Source organism: Chlamydomonas reinhardtii, chromosome 17, assembly GCF_000002595.2.
Source record: "Chlamydomonas reinhardtii strain CC-503 cw92 mt+ chromosome 17, whole genome shotgun sequence".
Classification (NCBI taxonomy): domain Eukaryota; kingdom Viridiplantae; phylum Chlorophyta; class Chlorophyceae; order Chlamydomonadales; family Chlamydomonadaceae; genus Chlamydomonas; species Chlamydomonas reinhardtii.
Genome location: NC_057020.1, coordinates 4140488 through 4155412, shown reverse-complemented (window position 1 = coordinate 4155412; position 14925 = coordinate 4140488). Strand labels below are relative to the sequence as shown.

The 14925-nt window shown below is 63.8% G+C and overlaps 4 protein-coding genes across 4 annotated transcripts in view; 2 read left to right on the top strand and 2 right to left on the bottom strand.

The window, feature by feature from the left end:
- Positions 1–5: 5 nt before the first annotated feature.
- On the bottom strand, positions 6–2547 carry CHLRE_17g729850v5 (uncharacterized protein). The gene is made up of 5 exons (XM_043072408.1): positions 2365–2547; positions 1465–1651; positions 1036–1094; positions 763–837; positions 6–551 (listed from the first exon to the last, which is right to left on the bottom strand). The coding sequence occupies exons 1-5, from the start codon at positions 2410–2412 to the stop codon at positions 399–401; spliced, it is 522 nt and encodes a 173-aa protein (XP_042914867.1). The 5' UTR covers positions 2413–2547; the 3' UTR covers positions 6–398.
- A 110-nt stretch (positions 2548–2657) lies between these two features.
- Positions 2658–7197, bottom strand: CHLRE_17g729800v5 (uncharacterized protein). Its single transcript, XM_043072407.1, has 11 exons — positions 7108–7197; positions 6990–7036; positions 6837–6909; positions 6647–6743; positions 6424–6534; positions 6001–6267; positions 5571–5717; positions 5205–5259; positions 4167–4267; positions 3821–3914; positions 2658–3548 (listed from the first exon to the last, which is right to left on the bottom strand). The coding sequence occupies exons 1-11, from the start codon at positions 7146–7148 to the stop codon at positions 3313–3315; spliced, it is 1269 nt and encodes a 422-aa protein (XP_042914866.1). The 5' UTR covers positions 7149–7197; the 3' UTR covers positions 2658–3312.
- Positions 7198–7337: 140 nt separating this feature from the next.
- CHLRE_17g729750v5 (uncharacterized protein) lies at positions 7338–9487 on the top strand. Its single transcript, XM_043072406.1, has 3 exons — positions 7338–7815; positions 8012–8136; positions 8391–9487. Exons 1-3 carry the CDS (start codon positions 7569–7571, stop codon positions 8517–8519), a joined length of 501 nt encoding a protein of 166 aa, XP_042914865.1. The 5' UTR covers positions 7338–7568; the 3' UTR covers positions 8520–9487.
- Positions 9488–9877: 390 nt separating this feature from the next.
- CHLRE_17g729700v5 (uncharacterized protein) overlaps positions 9878–14925 on the top strand; it is a 13666-nt gene continuing 8618 nt past the window's right edge. The window contains exons 1-11 of the mRNA XM_043072405.1: positions 9878–10297; positions 10444–10493; positions 10802–10863; positions 11102–11219; positions 11640–11704; positions 11871–12014; positions 12419–12503; positions 12653–12739; positions 13129–13221; positions 13399–13519; positions 13989–14740. Of these exons, the coding sequence (XP_042914864.1) occupies positions 10105–10297; positions 10444–10493; positions 10802–10863; positions 11102–11219; positions 11640–11704; positions 11871–12014; positions 12419–12503; positions 12653–12739; positions 13129–13221; positions 13399–13519; positions 13989–14740 (1770 nt within the window). The 5' untranslated portion in view covers positions 9878–10104. The remainder of the gene's footprint in view (positions 10298–10443; positions 10494–10801; positions 10864–11101; positions 11220–11639; positions 11705–11870; positions 12015–12418; positions 12504–12652; positions 12740–13128; positions 13222–13398; positions 13520–13988; positions 14741–14925) is intronic.

The following is a 14925-nucleotide window of genomic DNA, read 5'->3' as shown; positions in this document are numbered from 1 at the left end:
GCAAGGAGCAGGTCGTGACCAATAGGCGGTAGTCTATTCCATATGTATGTTAAAAAACGTATGAGCCTATAGCTACAACTCGGATGCATGCCTCTGGACGGGCGTGTCTCCCTCAGCATGTGCCGCCCACCGCTGAACCCGCCCGCTCCCTCGCTTCCCGCCGTGCTTCCCGCGTTTGTCTCCATCACCACCGATAACGCATCTTAAAACATCCCCACACAACGCACAGTGAATGCCCCACTCCAAGTAATAGTCCTACTCCATCCAAGCTCTGCGCTCAAAGCCGGGCGTCCGGCCGTCCTCTCACATCTTGTCCTCCGCCACCGCGTCCTCCCCTAACCCCCCATCTCTTCCCCCGCACCCCTCCCCAACTCTGACATCCTTGCTGCCGCTGATCCCTACAGCTGGCACGTCAGCCCTGGCCCTGAGCCGTTGAAGAACTGCCCCTCCCACTTGTGCCCGCGCGCATCCCTGTACACGCCTAGGCCATGCATGCGGTTCTCCTCCCACTGCCCCTCGTAGCGCCGCCCGTCCGGCCAGGCGTAGGTGCCCTGCAACGGGAGGAGGGGAGAGGGAAGAGGTGGGAAAATAAGTGGAGGGGAAAATACAGGAGGGCGGGAAGGGTGGCGGTGGTGAGGAAGCTTCCATGGACTTCCATACGCCACGTACGTACGCACGTACGCACGCACCCCACGCACGCACACACAGCCCCGCTCAGCCCTGCGTGCTTCCTTCCTTGCACCCTCTAGGCCAGCCCCTCACCTTGCCCTGGTACTTGTTGGCCAGCCACTCGCCGCTGTAGCTGGCGCCGCTAGCGTAGGTGAAGGTGCCCACACCCTGCAGCCGGGGCGGGTAGGCAGACGGGCAGACGGGCAGCACAAGTCAATCAACCCGCCAAGGTTGGACCATGTGTGGGTACGCGTCACCTCGTGGCGTCACCTCTACCTGATTGGATCAGCATACGGTATTGCCGTACCGTAATATCAGAAACCCAGCACAGGACCAAGCAGCTAGTCGGCACGACCCACAACAAACCTGCATGGCATCCTCGAACCACTCGCCATCGTATACGTAGTCGCCCTCCCGGTACACGCCTGTGAAGAGTGAGGCAGGCAGGCAGGCAAACGCAAAGAAGGCAACGTGAGGATCGGCCCTTGAACCTCCGCACGCATTCAATCACGTATCAAGCCCCGGAGAGTGCATGCCCTTGAACACGCGCGCACACGCGCACACCGGCCTCCGGCATTCGGGCGGCCCCCTCCGGAGCAGCCACAACCTCGCTTGCTCGCCTCCAGGCAACTCCAACCCGCGCCGCCCATGCCGCACCAACGCATCAACGCCTCCCTCTCTGACATTGCGTAAACCCGAGCCACATCGCACCAAATCCACGCCAACGGCTCTGCAAGCCTCCCTTGCAAGCCAGCCCATACGAGCCACACGCGGGCCCCACACCCCGCGCCCTACCTTTCCCGTGCCGCACGCGCTTCGGCGGCTCCGGCGGTGGCGGCGGCGGTTCGTCCTTTGCCGGCTTCTTCTTCTTGTCTTTAGGGTCCTCAACAGGAGGCGGCAGAGGCGGGTTCAGGAGCTTCCATTGCCCCTCGTAAATGGCGCCGGAGGGGTAGTAGAACTTCCCCGTGCCTTCCAACTCCAGCTGAAAGCAAAGTGCAGCATGGTGTGCTCGTTAGTACTAATTACCTTGGACGGAGTGATGTCGGGCCGGAGGCATCAAGTGCAAGTGCTGGGGTCTGCATCATATGGAACCCTTCCACATGGCGCCACACACTAGCAGCACACTAGCAGCACACTAGCAGCACAGTAGCAGCATACCAGCAGCACGCTAGGCAGCATACTACCATAGTATGGTAACGGATGCTGTGGCCAGCCCGGAGTAACCACTCCCTCTTCCTGGCGCACAACCGCGTCGCTAACTCTCCTCCCCTCCTTCAGTCTGACTCCAATCACATTTGAAGTGGCACATGGCCTAGGGTCCAGGGTGGCATGTTTGGTGCGGTGGGCCCCTGCCCTGTGTGCGTGGATAGCAGCCCACCCCGGTGCCGTGTGCGCATCATTCGCCACCCTCGCCGTGCCTCCGCCGCAGCACCCCCCTGCATGGAAGCATGTGCTCCCTCCTCCGCTTATTTACCCCATCCTCAGCTTGTACACGCAGAGGCGTGTACGAGGCGTGTACGAGCGGTGGCGCGTTCGGGGCGACCCAGCGACGCTTCCAGGCATTGGCATGGTACCCCCGCTGGTCGGTACCATGCCCATGAAGACAATCTTTCTCACCAGCCCCATAACTCACGCTCCCAGGTACGAATGCGAACACCAGGACGCGCGCAGCGGCGACTCTGTAACATTCCTCACCGGTGGGGTCTGCTCCGGCGGGGGCTCCTCCACTACTTTTGGTGGCATGTTGGCTTGTCACTAATTTATATAAGTGTGTCACCACGTATCAAAGTCACGCCTTCAGGTTCCTTGGCTAATGTAGAATGCTTGCGCAAGAGTCAGTCCTTGTTGAGTATAAAACGATATTAGGCAAACGTGATTATACTGTTTTGAGCTGAAATTGTCTGTCACGAAATGTCGCCTATTGCTGCCTTCGAAGGTGGCAGGGGCCGGATGCGCTCTGCCCGCGCTGCTCAGACACCAGTTGTCAATCAAGTTTCATGTATGTTAAACATATACGTAGCCACTTTTGCATAAGGCTTGCAGCGCGCTCGGCAAGTCACGTACCATGGCGTGCCACCTAGGCAGCCCCTCCAAACGCCCCTCATGAAATGGCGTGCAGCTCTCTCGCCCTCAGAAATTCAATTCGATGCGAATGAACCCGTACAACCAATCTAGCTTTCCACTAGACCCCCAGCGCGCGTGTCCACAGCAGCAGCTACAACAAAAACCTGCCTTGTATGACGCCACATCGCTCTACAGAGTTCCTCCCCGCTGTTCCCTTTGTCAGTCGCTTGTTAATCCCGATGGTCGTAGCACCTTGCACCTTCGCACGGCACCCGAGGCCGCGCATCGGCACACGGCCACAAATTGCACTAGGACACAACACACACATACAGATACGTGTAACGACAACACGCGTACGCGCGACCTAAGGCCAACAACACTGGAACCACGCGCAGGCGACGCTTCTGCTGTAATTTGCCCCGACCCCTGTTCCCAACCCTGCGGGCTCGCTATCCCAAGCTTGCAAGCGCTCACGCAGCGCCACCTGAAGCCGCAAGCCCCTCACCCGAAACCATCCCAGCAGCTGCACCTTTCCCCGCACCACAAACAGGAAAAGCAGCACCCAAGCACCCTGCTGCTTTATGCGGAGTTATCCTTGCCCTCCTCGGAGCCGCCCGCGCCGGCGCTGACCGTGGATGCCGCCTTGGCAGCCGCCTCACGCGCCTTGAGCGCACGGAACTTCTCGCCCTTGCGCCCCGAGGCGCCGTTGCTGCCGGACGAGGAGGAAGAGCCGGAGGACACCACCTCCACCTCCACGTCCTCCACCTCCTCGCCGTCGTCGTTGCGCCGCTTCTTGCGCGAACCCAGCTCCTTGCCTGTAATGGCACACGCCAGGGGTGGTGGGGTATTAGTGGGGCGTCAGCTTTCGGTCGGACTGTGCACACGGCCCAGAGCCCGCCTTCCATCCCTCGCTCTCTGCAAGCCGCATCGCATGGCCCTCCAGCTCCAGGTCCACCTCCCTCACCCGGATCACACCACCCGTTGTTGCACGCCCCGCACTCATGCCCCCAGCCCCCGCCCGCGTAGCCCCGCATGCGCGCGCCGCCTGCTGCCAGTCCCAGTGACTCTCAATCACACCGGTACTCACCGGTCACCTTCTTGACGCGCTCCTCCTTGGGCTTCACAATGGGCGTGGAGCTGCCGGCGGTGGCGGGCGCCTTAATCGCCTCGGGGATGTTCACCTGAGACCGTGTGGCAGTGGCCGTGTGGCAGGGATGCACAGAACGTAAATTGAGGCAGTGGCAGGACACGCCGAAGTCGGACTCGGCCGTGCAAGGAACAGCGTTTGCCCTGCGCGACTAGGCCCCAGCTCCCAGGTTCCGCCACGAGCCCCCGCCCCCAAACTACTATCAAACACCCCCCAAACACCTCCCCCACACCCTCCCCACACCCGTTCCCCGACTCCCTGCCCTCCTCCTCCTCTCCTCCCCCACCTTGACGGTGGCCTTGAGGTACAGCTGCTGGCCGGTGGACAGCAGGTTGTTCACAAACCAGTACAGCGTCAGGCCGCTGGGCACGTTGAGGGAGAACCAGCCTGCGAGGCGCACGCAGCACACACACACATAGCGTCAGCTGTCCGGCGGGACGTGAGGCGGGACGTGAGGTGTGGCGGAGGGGCTATGGCAAAACGGGCGTGGCTGTTGACAGCAACTCGGCCGTGCTACTGCCGCTGCCGCTGTCACTGGTGCTGCCATCGCTCCTGACTCCCGCTGCTGCCGCTCGTGTGACGACCCAGCAGCGCCAACTCCCGGCGGTCCAGTGGGCCCTGACAGCCCCCCACCTCCCCCGGGTCAACCGGTTGCGAGCCCTGCAGGTCTCACAGTGCCCGCTCCGCAACCATGGCGCCCGCCAGCCGCAGCTGTCTGGCCCGGCCCGTGCCAGGTGGAGCGGCTGCAGCGATCAACCACGACTCCATGCAGCCACTGCTGCTGCTGCTGCTGCTGCTGCAGCTGCTGCAGCTGTTGCCAAGCCGCTGTAGGCCCTCCGCCTTGCAATGGGCCTCCCTCCGCCACTGCGGTACCTCCGCAGTCACTGGCGGTTGGACGGGCTGCTACAGCCGATGCAAGCGCCGCTGTACGTCGAGTCCCAGGGTTCTAGCGCACAGGCCATGGGTGCCAGAAGGACAGACGGCAGTCGGCAGTGCGGCCGGCAACCCCCCAACCAACGCTGCTTTCTCCTCCTGGCGCAAATGCCTGCGACAGCCGCTGCTCCTGCTCTGCTTTTCGCGCTTGCTGCTGGTGCTGCTCCGGCTTTGGCAGCCGCTGCTCCGGCTCCAGCTCCTGCTCCAGCTGCTGCTGCCGTGCCCTCTGGGACACCTGGGGGCCGCGTGGCCGCACCGATGTGGCTCCGGCCCTACCCCGCGACGTCCCCAACACGTCGGCGATCCCCTCGCCCCCTCGCCCCCTCGCCCCACCAGCCCCACCGCACCCCGCCCCGCCCTCGCCCACCATCGCCCGCCCTCGCCCGCTCACCAATCATTAGGGGCAGGAACTTCAGGATGGCCTGCGCCTGCTGCTGGCTGGGGTCCTGCAGCCGGGGACGCATGCAGCACACGCAACACGGGTGACATACCCAACGTTAGTACTGCATACCTGGAAGAATTTGGTCTGTCACCGGGCCTGAGCGGCGCCGCGCTGGCCCGCCAGTGAAAGTATGAATGCGTATTCGCCTATCGCCAGCCTGCCAAACCCAAGCCGGCCCTTCCGCTCTCCCAACCTCGACCCCTAAACGCGCCCAGCCGTGTCTAGGCGGTATGCAACACGAAGCATGACATCCCTTAGATCACCTCTCGCCTCCCGACCTTCTCTTCCCGTCTGGCCCCTTGACCCCTCACGCACCTGGTTGTTCTGGCTGCTGATGATTTTCTGGCTGGCGTACTGGCTCGCCACCAGCAGCACCGGCATCACCAGGTAGGCCGCCGCATTGGCCCAGCCCACCGGCGGGGCGCCGTTCTCAAACGGCACCAGCCACTCCAGGCCACCACCCTGCGCGCGTGCGTGGGTGCGTGTGAGCGTGGGTGCAGGGAGCGGGGCTTGATGAACGCTGCCTGCCGCCAGTCACGCGGCCGCGCCCCGACCCACATGCGGCAAAATCTGATCCCCGAGCCGAACACCACCCCTGCCCTGCCCTGCCCTGCCCTACCCCGCGTCCGCACACCGTCCATCCAGCCCGCACGCCTTTCTTCCTCTTCCTCCCCCCTATCCTCCTCCTCCTCCTCCTCCCACCCTTTCCTCCACCACCCCAGAGACCCAAACCCCTCGGACCCACAATGGTGGTTGGGCCGCCCAGCGACGGGATCCAGAAGAAGCCCTCCGTCAGCAGGCCTTCCTTGGCGGCATTGCTCAGCGCGTTGTAGAGGCCGATGAAGACGGGGATGGTGGCCAGAGTGGGGAAGCAGCCGGCCAGGGGGTTGACGCCCGCCTCCTTGTACAGGCGCGCCGTCTCCAGCTGCAGGTTCTCCGGGTCGTCCGCGTACTTGGCCTGCAGCTCCTTCACGCGCGGCTGCAGCGCCTGCAGCGACAGCGTCGACTCCACCTGTGCGTGCGAGTGCATGTGTGTGGAGTAGGTTAAGGTGGTGGCGGTTTAAGTCAAGGGTAACGAGCGTGGCGTGCCAGACCCTGCGGGCGTCTGGCCTCCCCGGCGTCCCGACATGAGCCCCCCTGCTGCGCTGTTCCCGTTGCACGGGCTCGCCTGCTTCTGAGTCAGGGGGAAGGTGGCCACCTTCACCAGCACAGTCAGAGCGATGATGGCGAAGCCGTAGGAGTAGGGGATCTTAGCCGACTCCAGGCCCTCGTCCAGAGTCTGCGAGGAGCAGGAGCAGCGAGAGGGCACAGTTGTGTCGACGCGTCAGAGCTGTGGCCCACCGGAAACTGACCAGGCCCAGGAGCCACATGCTGGCTAACGAGCAACGCACCTGCAGAACGAACTCGAAGAACTGCGCCAGCACGTCGATGGGACCGCCCTCGGCCAGTGTGTAAAGCTGAGTTGCGTGGTGCACAGCATCCACAGCGCTGCGACCAGCAGAATTATGGTACACATGTAAGCTTTCTCATGTACAGAGCGAAATGCGCCCAAGAGGTTGGCCCCGGAGCCGACGCAACTACCTGGCTGCGGAGGCAGCGTCCAGCAGGCTCGCCTTGACGACCACAGCCGGTCGCCGAGACACAGATCCGACGCCTGTGCAGAATCGATGCATAGAAATTCAGCGACACGGCTTTCATGGCTCCCGGACGCAACACAAGAGGCGAACCACCCACCGCGATGGACAATTGGGCGAGGCGGGAGCACCGGCTGGGACGCCCGCCTGCAGTTGAGGGCATTTCCGCCAATTCATTCACCATAATCTGAAAAGAAAGGGCCATCTGGGCGACTTACCGGACGCCCATAGAGGGGGACTGCTTCATCTGCAGAGCCATCTTTTCCTGTTGGGCAAACTTTCGCCCGTTAAGATGCAGTGCAAGTGAGCTAGACCTAGTGTAAAAGGAGTTCGTGCAGCGGGGCCAGCCAAATTCCGTGTGGCGTCAGAGGCGCCCATGCGCCATGCACGCCGGCAGGCCCCCTTCTCGAGCAGCAGTTGCCCCCTACCAGGTCAAAGCCCCCCTCCCAACAAAACACGCTTCCCCCAAGCCCAGCAACCGCCAGTCTCTAAGTTAGCTGCGTCCTGACCCTGACCGCGTGACTCTCTCCACGCCTCTCCACGAAAACCAGAACCAACCTCGAAACATCAATTTCGCCTCTCGCCAAGCGTACCGATAATAGAAATGGCCGAGGAATCTCTAGGCGCCAGTGTACAGCCACTAGGCTCTGCCGTTTTCTTTGGCCCGGTGCAGCCAGAGATGCTGGACCGAATTCATGAACTTGAAGCTGCCTCTTACCCAGAGGACGAGGCCGCTACTTACGATAAGCTAAAGTTCAGGATCGAAAACGCGTCGAACGTGTTCCTGGTCGCGCTGTCGGCGGAGGGCGACGGGGAGCCCAAGGTCGTCGGGTTTGTGTGCGGCACGCAAACGCGCGCGTCTAAGCTGACACACGAGTCCATGTCAACGCACGATGCCGACGGCGCACTACTGTGCATCCACTCGGGTGAGCAGCGGCCTTGGGCGGTGGGTGCGCTGTCGCTCTGGGTCGCACGGGCACAGGCAAGGCGCAGGGGCGCGGGCGCTAGGCAACGGCCGCTGCACCCACCCGCCCCACCGGCTGCCGTGAATCGCCCCCCCCCTCATCTCAGCGCTTCCTCTTCATGTTTTGCTCACGTATGTGTGTGCGTGTGCATGCGCAGTGGTGGTGGACGCCGCGCTGCGCCGGCGCGGCCTGGCCACCCGCATGCTCCGAGCCTACACCGCCTATGTGGCCGCTACCTCCCCGGACCTGACCGGGATACGGCTGCTGACCAAGCAGAACCTGGTAAGGAAGAAGGGCGAGGCATGGCGGCCCAGAGGTGAAGATGGAGTAATAAGCACATTGGGCTCCGGTACTTCGCAGCGCCGGCGTTCATACAGGAGGGTTCTGGAAGTAACGACGGCGACCTACCGCCGCCCTCTGACACGATACACTGCTGCAGTGCACAAACCCTGTGAGCGCTGTATCGCCGGCCCTGCTCCCCACGCTCCCAACACTCGCCTGTCGCGTCTCTCGCTGCTCGTGCGCGCAATCTGCAGATCCCGCTGTACGAGGGCGCGGGCTTTACGCTGCTGGGTCCCTCGGATGTGGAGCACGGCGCCGATCTGTGGTACGAATGCGCCATGGAGCTTGAGGCGGAGGAGGAGGCGGAGGTGGCGGAAGCCTAGGGCAGTGGTGGCATGGGGGCTGGGGTGTAGGGAGCAGGGAGCAGGGGGGCTTGTGGTGCGCGCCGTATCTCGAGGCGCGCAGTGCAACAACGAGGGCCTGTAGCTGCGGACGGCGGCGACTGTGACGGTGATGGGGGAGAGGGCGGATGCATGCGTTTCTGTAGAGGTGGCACAGCATGGGTGGAAGGCGTGGGCGGAGGGGGAGCTGCGGGTAGCTGCTTGCGGTGCCAGGCGATGCGCAATCGAGGTGTCGGGATGGCCATCCAGTGCGGCGTGTTGCCCCATGGGTGTTCGGTAGCCCGTGGCCATTGGACAAGGTGTGCGCCGCTCCGCACGTCCCACGGTGTCATGACCGGGAAACGGGGTGGGGCGTAGGCATTGGCGCGCGATGTTGGTGGTGAGTGAGTCTGTGTGAACTGCAGGTGCTGAGATGTGGCACAGCCGCACAGGAGCGTGGCACTGCTGTATGTTGGGTGTGTAGGATACAGCAAGTGCGTGCTGATGAGGGGCGTGTGCAAGCGCAGGGCCACAGGCGGACTTCTGCGCGGAGCCACGTAGATTGGTGGATGTGTTCGCTGTCAGCCTGTAGAGGCGACGCAGGTGCTGCACATCTGTAACGTGTGGCTGATACCGTGATAGGAATGACCGGGGGGCAGGAGGCACAGGCGTGATCGAGGGTAGTATGTAGTGGGTGCAGAGGCGCAAATGTGACAGGGAGACAGGGCGCGCCTGCGGGATGCTCGTTGCCACAAAGTCAAGGCTTGAGCGGTGAGCCGTGATGGCATGGGTGCGAGGGGACAGGGTAAGGGGCAGGTTGGCGTAGTCCCGCAGAGCCGGGATGGCATGGCCTCAATGGACCTGGGGCCCACCACCTGCAACAGAGGCTTGAGATAGTGCAGATGTAAAAGCCTCATGCGGGAGGACCATGCGTGACTGCCCGAAGCCTCATACTGTAAGCATGAAGCCAAACGCTTTGAAGGACGGACATGGTCGGAGTGGGTGGAACGCGGAAGTTCTACAACATACAAGTATATAGCCCTGCGGAACACGCCCTGGGGCATGTGGCTTTTGCCGACTATCCTGCTACAGTCGGCCGCAATCCGTAGACCCGACTGCCCCTCGGCTCACTCGGCAGGCTTATTGCCAGCGATAGGCATGTGCCTAGTATAGTTGTGCCATAACCGCTTATCGAATCAAACGGGATGGGGGCCAAGGGGGGCAGTGCCGGGCCCGAGGGCGGGAGAGCGGTATCAAAGTCGAGAGCATGCGCTGCGGTGGCAGCACTGGCAGTGGCAGGGTACGTGGTCGCGGGCTCATTTCGCAAGTCAACATCGGAACAGACGATACACAATGTTAACGTTTTCTGAAGTAGTTTTGTGCAAGTTTTAACGAAGCATAACAACCGACGAGTTTGGCTGTGTTTGCTCCAGCGACAGACGCGTCTTCATTTGTGATTTTGCGTGCTCGTTCTATTCTATGTAGTCACATGACCTCAAGAACCTTGTCAATTATCATGGTTAACGTTGGTATGGAACTCGTTGACTGGCCTTGATAGGCGCGGCAGAGCGCTAACGTTTCAGCGCAAATGGCAGCTTGCAATTTCGTGGCGAGCTTCTATCCCCAGGAGCACCGCACTCCACCGCTGCCGCTGGTAGCGCTGCTGGGCTGCCCGGAGCTGCATCGCGAAATCGGGGACTTCTTCATCCAGCAGCACCGGCCACCGCTGGTGTTCCATGGATCGAATGAGCCCATCGAGCAGTTTGTGGCGCGGGCGTTCGGTAAGCAGCTCAATTCGATTACCACTGCGCAGCTGGTTCGGGGTGCTGGCGGGGGGCAGGCAGCAGCCCGCTAACTCGTCACCACCCACCACCACCGCCTGTTCACACCTGCAAGCCGCTGAGCCACTCTGACACGCATATCGCAGGCCCCAAAAAGCAATCGGTGCTGCTTGGGCCAGTCATGGGGATACTCAAGGTGTGTGCGGCACCTGAGGGTGTGTTGCGCAAGGGAGTGAATAGTCGGCATCACCCCAGCAGGCCTTTCAGAAGGGAGCACGCGTCGCGCATGCTGCACTCCTGTAATCTCGCAGTAATGTCGGTGAAAGCGGGTAGGGTGGGCTTGCAAAGGCATGCACGGCTCAAGGCAAAAGGCGGCGGCATGGGGCGGGCGGGAACGCATGCAGCGCCAACAACGCACGTGCGCACGTGCGAGTCTGACGCCTGTGTTGTCAACACCACGTGAGTTGTCACGATGTTGACTTATAAGTACTTTGCTGGACACAGTCGGACTGGTTCGCCAAGCACCGCGGCAAGAAGCCGGCCATGGCGGTGGCACTGGTGGAGAGGTGCGCCGGGGTGAATGAGCGCCTGGGGAGGGCCTGGGGAGGAATGGAACTGGGGAAGGCCCGTGGAGGGGCAAGACTCCCTCAGAACACCGCACACACAAGTGCACATCCTCAATACACACACGCAGTTGCTTTCAATGCACACACACACACACACACACACACACACACACACACACACACACACACACACACACACACACACACACACATTACACAAGCACACGCACACGAACAGGCGCGACCTGGAGGGCGACCCCAGCACCTGGAACCGGCTGGTGTACGGGCTCAAGCTCATAGCGGACGGCGCGGGGCAGCGCGGCGCAGGGCTGATCGTGGGCGTGGTGCAGCAGCAGGTGAGTGGGCGGTCGGGTGGGTGGGTGTGGGTGTGGGCGCGGGGGGGGGGGGGGGAGGGGGCGGGCTGGCGTGCGTGCAGGGGCCATGGGGTGTGGGAGTGTGGGGACCCCAGGGATCGGGGGCTGGGTGGGGAGTTGGCTGATACAAGCCCAAGGGATGGGGCTGAGTTGCATTGTCGATGTGGAGGCATGTGCACGTGACAAGGTGGGCGTGGGGGCTACAGCTGTCGCCATGGCACCAGCACTCCCGCGGCCTTGAAGAGGAGCAAGTGATGCAGCCCTTGCCTGTTCCTTGCATCCTCCTGCTGCCCCTCCTGCGGCACACACATGCACGCACACACGCAGACACACAGTAACTCTGCATCGCATACACTGTCTTTGCGCTTGGTTTTCCTTGTGCTCTTGAACACACACCTACAGGGTCTGGGCGAGCTGCCTCCGGACCGAGTGCAAGCTGTGGCTCACAACCTGTCACTGGACCGCAGGTGCGGGGGGGGCGGGCTGTGTGCGCGCGTGCTTGCTTGGCTTGGTGCAGCTATTCGTGGCGAGAGCCATGGTGTGCGGGCCACTTCCCGAGTCCCCCGTCCTGCCTCGCCCTGCCTCGCCCTGCCCTCTCAACCGCCAAGCCCCGTGTGTGCCCACCGGTAACAGGCTCATCCTGCCTCTGCCGCTGCTGCCTCCACCCGGCACGCCCGCCGACGACCCGGCGGTGAAGCACGTGCGGGACGGCTGTCTGGGCCGGCTGGGCAAACTGGTGCTGGAGCTATGCACGGCATACTACTCCCGGCTCAGCAGGTGCGTGCGTGCGTGTGTGTGTGTGTGTGTGTGTGTGTGTGTGTGTGTGTGTGTGCGCGCGTGCGTGTGTGTGTAGGGGGTAAATATACCCGAGCCCAACGGTGATGTAGGTCCCAATGGTCAAGGAACCGTCGCCCAACCCAGGGGTGGGGGGCTGCTTGCATCGTTTCCATTTCCATTTCCAATAAGGAACCGGAGAGACGAAGACAGGAGGCGGTCGTGGTGATGGTGCAGGACTGGGGTTGGGAGGAGGAAGGAGGGAACGTTATTGCGTCTTGGGGGCACTACCGTGCAGCTGCACCTGTGGACGGACGTTACGCCAATCCCGCTCTCCTGGCGTGTGTGTGTGTGTGTGTGTGTGTGTGTGTGTGTGTGTGTGTGTGTGTGTGTGTGTGTGCAAACAGGCACGTGGCCGACAAGGCGGCCCAGCGGCGCGCGGCGTTGAACGGGCCGCTGCCGCCGGAGCTGGCGGCTCGGACGGCGTTCAAGGTGGGGACTTGGGGCGTATGGGGTTGTGGCTGTAGCTGCTTGCACATAAGAGGCGGTTGATCTGGCGAGGACCCTTCCAAGTTGCCTTGCACTTGACCTCGGCCTCCCCCTCCTGTCCCCTCCCTCCCAACCATGGGCCCTGCCCGCAGCTGGCCGTGTATGCCGAGTTCCGACAGGACTGGGCCACAGCGGTGGCGCACTACCGCGAGGCGTACGCCGGTTGCCTGGCGGTGCAGGTGAGGAGGCGGCTGGCGTGGCGGCTGGAGAGGCGGCTGGCGTGGCGGCTGGCGTGGCGGCGGCAAATGGGGCGGTGGCATTGGCGGTGGCGGTGGCTGTAGCGGCAGACCCGGGGGCGGCAGCGGGCGGCTAGTTGATGAGGCGGCTGAAGGGCCAAAGGGCGGGTGGGGCGGTGGAGGCTGTGGAGGTGGCTGGTGCGGCGGCTCAGGTGCCCGCGGTGGTGGCGGCTAGGGTGGCGGTTTGGGCAGCATCGGGCTGCTGAGGCGGCAGAGGGTGGCTGGATGTGGACGTATGGAGGGGGGCTGCTACGTTCATGTCCTTTCCGGTTTGTATCAGTCCCTGACGTGGAGACCCGCTGCCTGCGGCGTCTGCTGACGCTGGCGCGCAGGTGGTGGCGGCGCCGGCGCAAGGCGCGGCTCCGGCGCGGGGGCCCGCGAGCGGCGGCGGCGTGGTGGTGGTGAAGCCACAGAAGTGGACTGAGGTGAGTTAGGAGGATTTGGTGAAGCGAGTTACTATGAGAAGTGCGCGGGGTGCGAGGATACGGTACGGCGAAATGGCACCAACGCCACGGCCCCCACCCTCCTTCCTGGGACCTCGCCCTCCGCCTGGACCACTGAGTAGCCCTGCAAACTCCTTCTGTGGCTGCTGTCCTGCGCAGGTGTGTGCGGTGGCCGAGCTGGTTCACCTGAAGCTGCTGATGCTGGCGGTGCACCAGGGCCGGGTGGAGGAGGCGGTGGCGCAGGTCCGCGCACACCTGGGCCACTTCAGGAGCCCGCCAGGTGAGAGGGAGACGGGGAAAGGGAGGGAGGAGATTTGTGCTCACACCGGACCTAGTCAGGGAAGGAAGATGAGAGGGTGCCGAACGGAAGGCGGAGTGATGGAGAGGGGTTGTGGCCTTGTGGGCGGCAGCAGGCAGGCAGCAGGGCGGAGAACACGGGGGAGCGGCCTCAGGCTTTGGGGAGAGGCGTGCGACTGTGCGCGCAGCCATTGGGCCTCGCTTCGCTTCGCTTCCCGCCGCGTCGGCCGAAAACACATGCACGCGCACACACTTGCACATGCACATGCGCATGTTCTCTCTTACACGCACACTCCCTCTCTCGCACGCCCCCTGCCTTTGAGACACACCTCTGGCAGCACCGTACACACATACACACACACACCTCTGCATCGCATACGCGGTCCTGCTGCATTGTTTTCCTTGCGCTCACTAGTATACACCCACACAAATACACGCACACGCACACACAGGCTCGCTGCCGCCTCCCGCCGCCAGCAGCCACCATGGCTACCTGGTCCGGCAGCACCAGGTGGCGGCGCAGGAGGTGGGCAGCCACGTAGACAGCCTGCCGCCCTACCTGCCCGCCACCTTCACGCACAGCGCCCTCGGGCTAGGCGCGCAGCAGGCCACGCCCGTGCCGGGGACAGGCGGCGTGGGGGCGGGGCCGACGGGAGGTGGAGGTGGAGGCTCAGGCGCGGCCGGAGGTGGGTGGGCTGCGGGCGGGCCAGTCGGTGGCGGCGGCGGCGGCCTGTCGCCGCCGGGGCTGCCGCCGCAGCACCCTCAGCACCCGCACTTTCACCACATCTCTGCGCCGCCACCGGCGGGGTACCCGCACGGGGGGCAGCAACTTATCACTGGCGGCGGAGCCGCCGCCGGTCCCACGGGCCTGGGTAGCAGCTTCACGGGGGCCAGTGCGGGCAGCATCACGGGCGGCACGGTGGCGGTGCCGTCGTCCTCACTGAAGGACTGCAGCCGGCCGCATCTGCTGATGGCGGCGGCGCGGCTGGCGGTGGCGCGGCGGCAGGCGGCGGACGCAATGCGGTCGGCACGCGGCATGGCGGTCGGCGGCGGCGGCGGCGGCAGCAGCGGGGCTTCGGGCGGGGCGGCCTCAGGAGCGGGAGGAGGAGGCGGGGGAGGCGGAGGTGGGGTGCTGTTGGACACGGCGCCGGTGCGGCGGGGCGCGTTCGTGGGCCAGCTGGTGCTGCGGAACGAGGCGGTGCAGGTGCGCGCGAGGAGGGCTGGGGCGGGGGGTGCGGGGGCGGCTGGGGTCGGGCGGATGGACGGGAATGCATGGTGGGATGCGGCGGTGTGGGTGCAGCGGTGCGGTAGTCGTAGTCCATTTCCAAGTTAAGGCAGGGGGCTGACACGCCCAGCCCAAAGCATAGGTCACATGGGGCCGAGACCATG

What these genes read in the sequence shown, in the direction of transcription:
- CHLRE_17g729800v5 (XM_043072407.1), bottom strand. Translation starts at nt 7,148, where the DNA reads ATGGCTCTGCAGATGAAGCAGTCCCCCTCTATGGGCGTCCG. An exon ending in TCTTCGAGTTCGTTCTGCAG is followed by an intron (nt 6,535 to 6,646) that starts GTGCGTTGCTCG and finishes TGCTCCTCGCAG; the next exon opens with ACTCTGGACGAGGGCCTGGA. An exon ending in TCAGCAGCCAGAACAACCAG is followed by an intron (nt 5,260 to 5,570) that starts GTGCGTGAGGGG and finishes CCCCGGCTGCAG; the next exon opens with GACCCCAGCCAGCAGCAGGC.
- CHLRE_17g729750v5 (XM_043072406.1), top strand. Translation starts at nt 7,569, where the DNA reads ATGCTGGACCGAATTCATGAACTTGAAGCTGCCTCTTACCCAGAGGAC. An exon ending in ACTACTGTGCATCCACTCGG is followed by an intron (nt 7,816 to 8,011) that starts GTGAGCAGCGGC and finishes GTGCATGCGCAG; the next exon opens with TGGTGGTGGACGCCGCGCTG. An exon ending in TGCTGACCAAGCAGAACCTG is followed by an intron (nt 8,137 to 8,390) that starts GTAAGGAAGAAG and finishes CGCAATCTGCAG; the next exon opens with ATCCCGCTGTACGAGGGCGC.
- CHLRE_17g729850v5 (XM_043072408.1), bottom strand. Translation starts at nt 2,412, where the DNA reads ATGCCACCAAAAGTAGTGGAGGAGCCCCCGCCGGAGCAGACCCCACCG. An exon ending in GCGCGTGCGGCACGGGAAAG is followed by an intron (nt 1,095 to 1,464) that starts GTAGGGCGCGGG and finishes CACTCTTCACAG; the next exon opens with GCGTGTACCGGGAGGGCGAC. An exon ending in CCAACAAGTACCAGGGCAAG is followed by an intron (nt 552 to 762) that starts GTGAGGGGCTGG and finishes CTCCCGTTGCAG; the next exon opens with GGCACCTACGCCTGGCCGGA.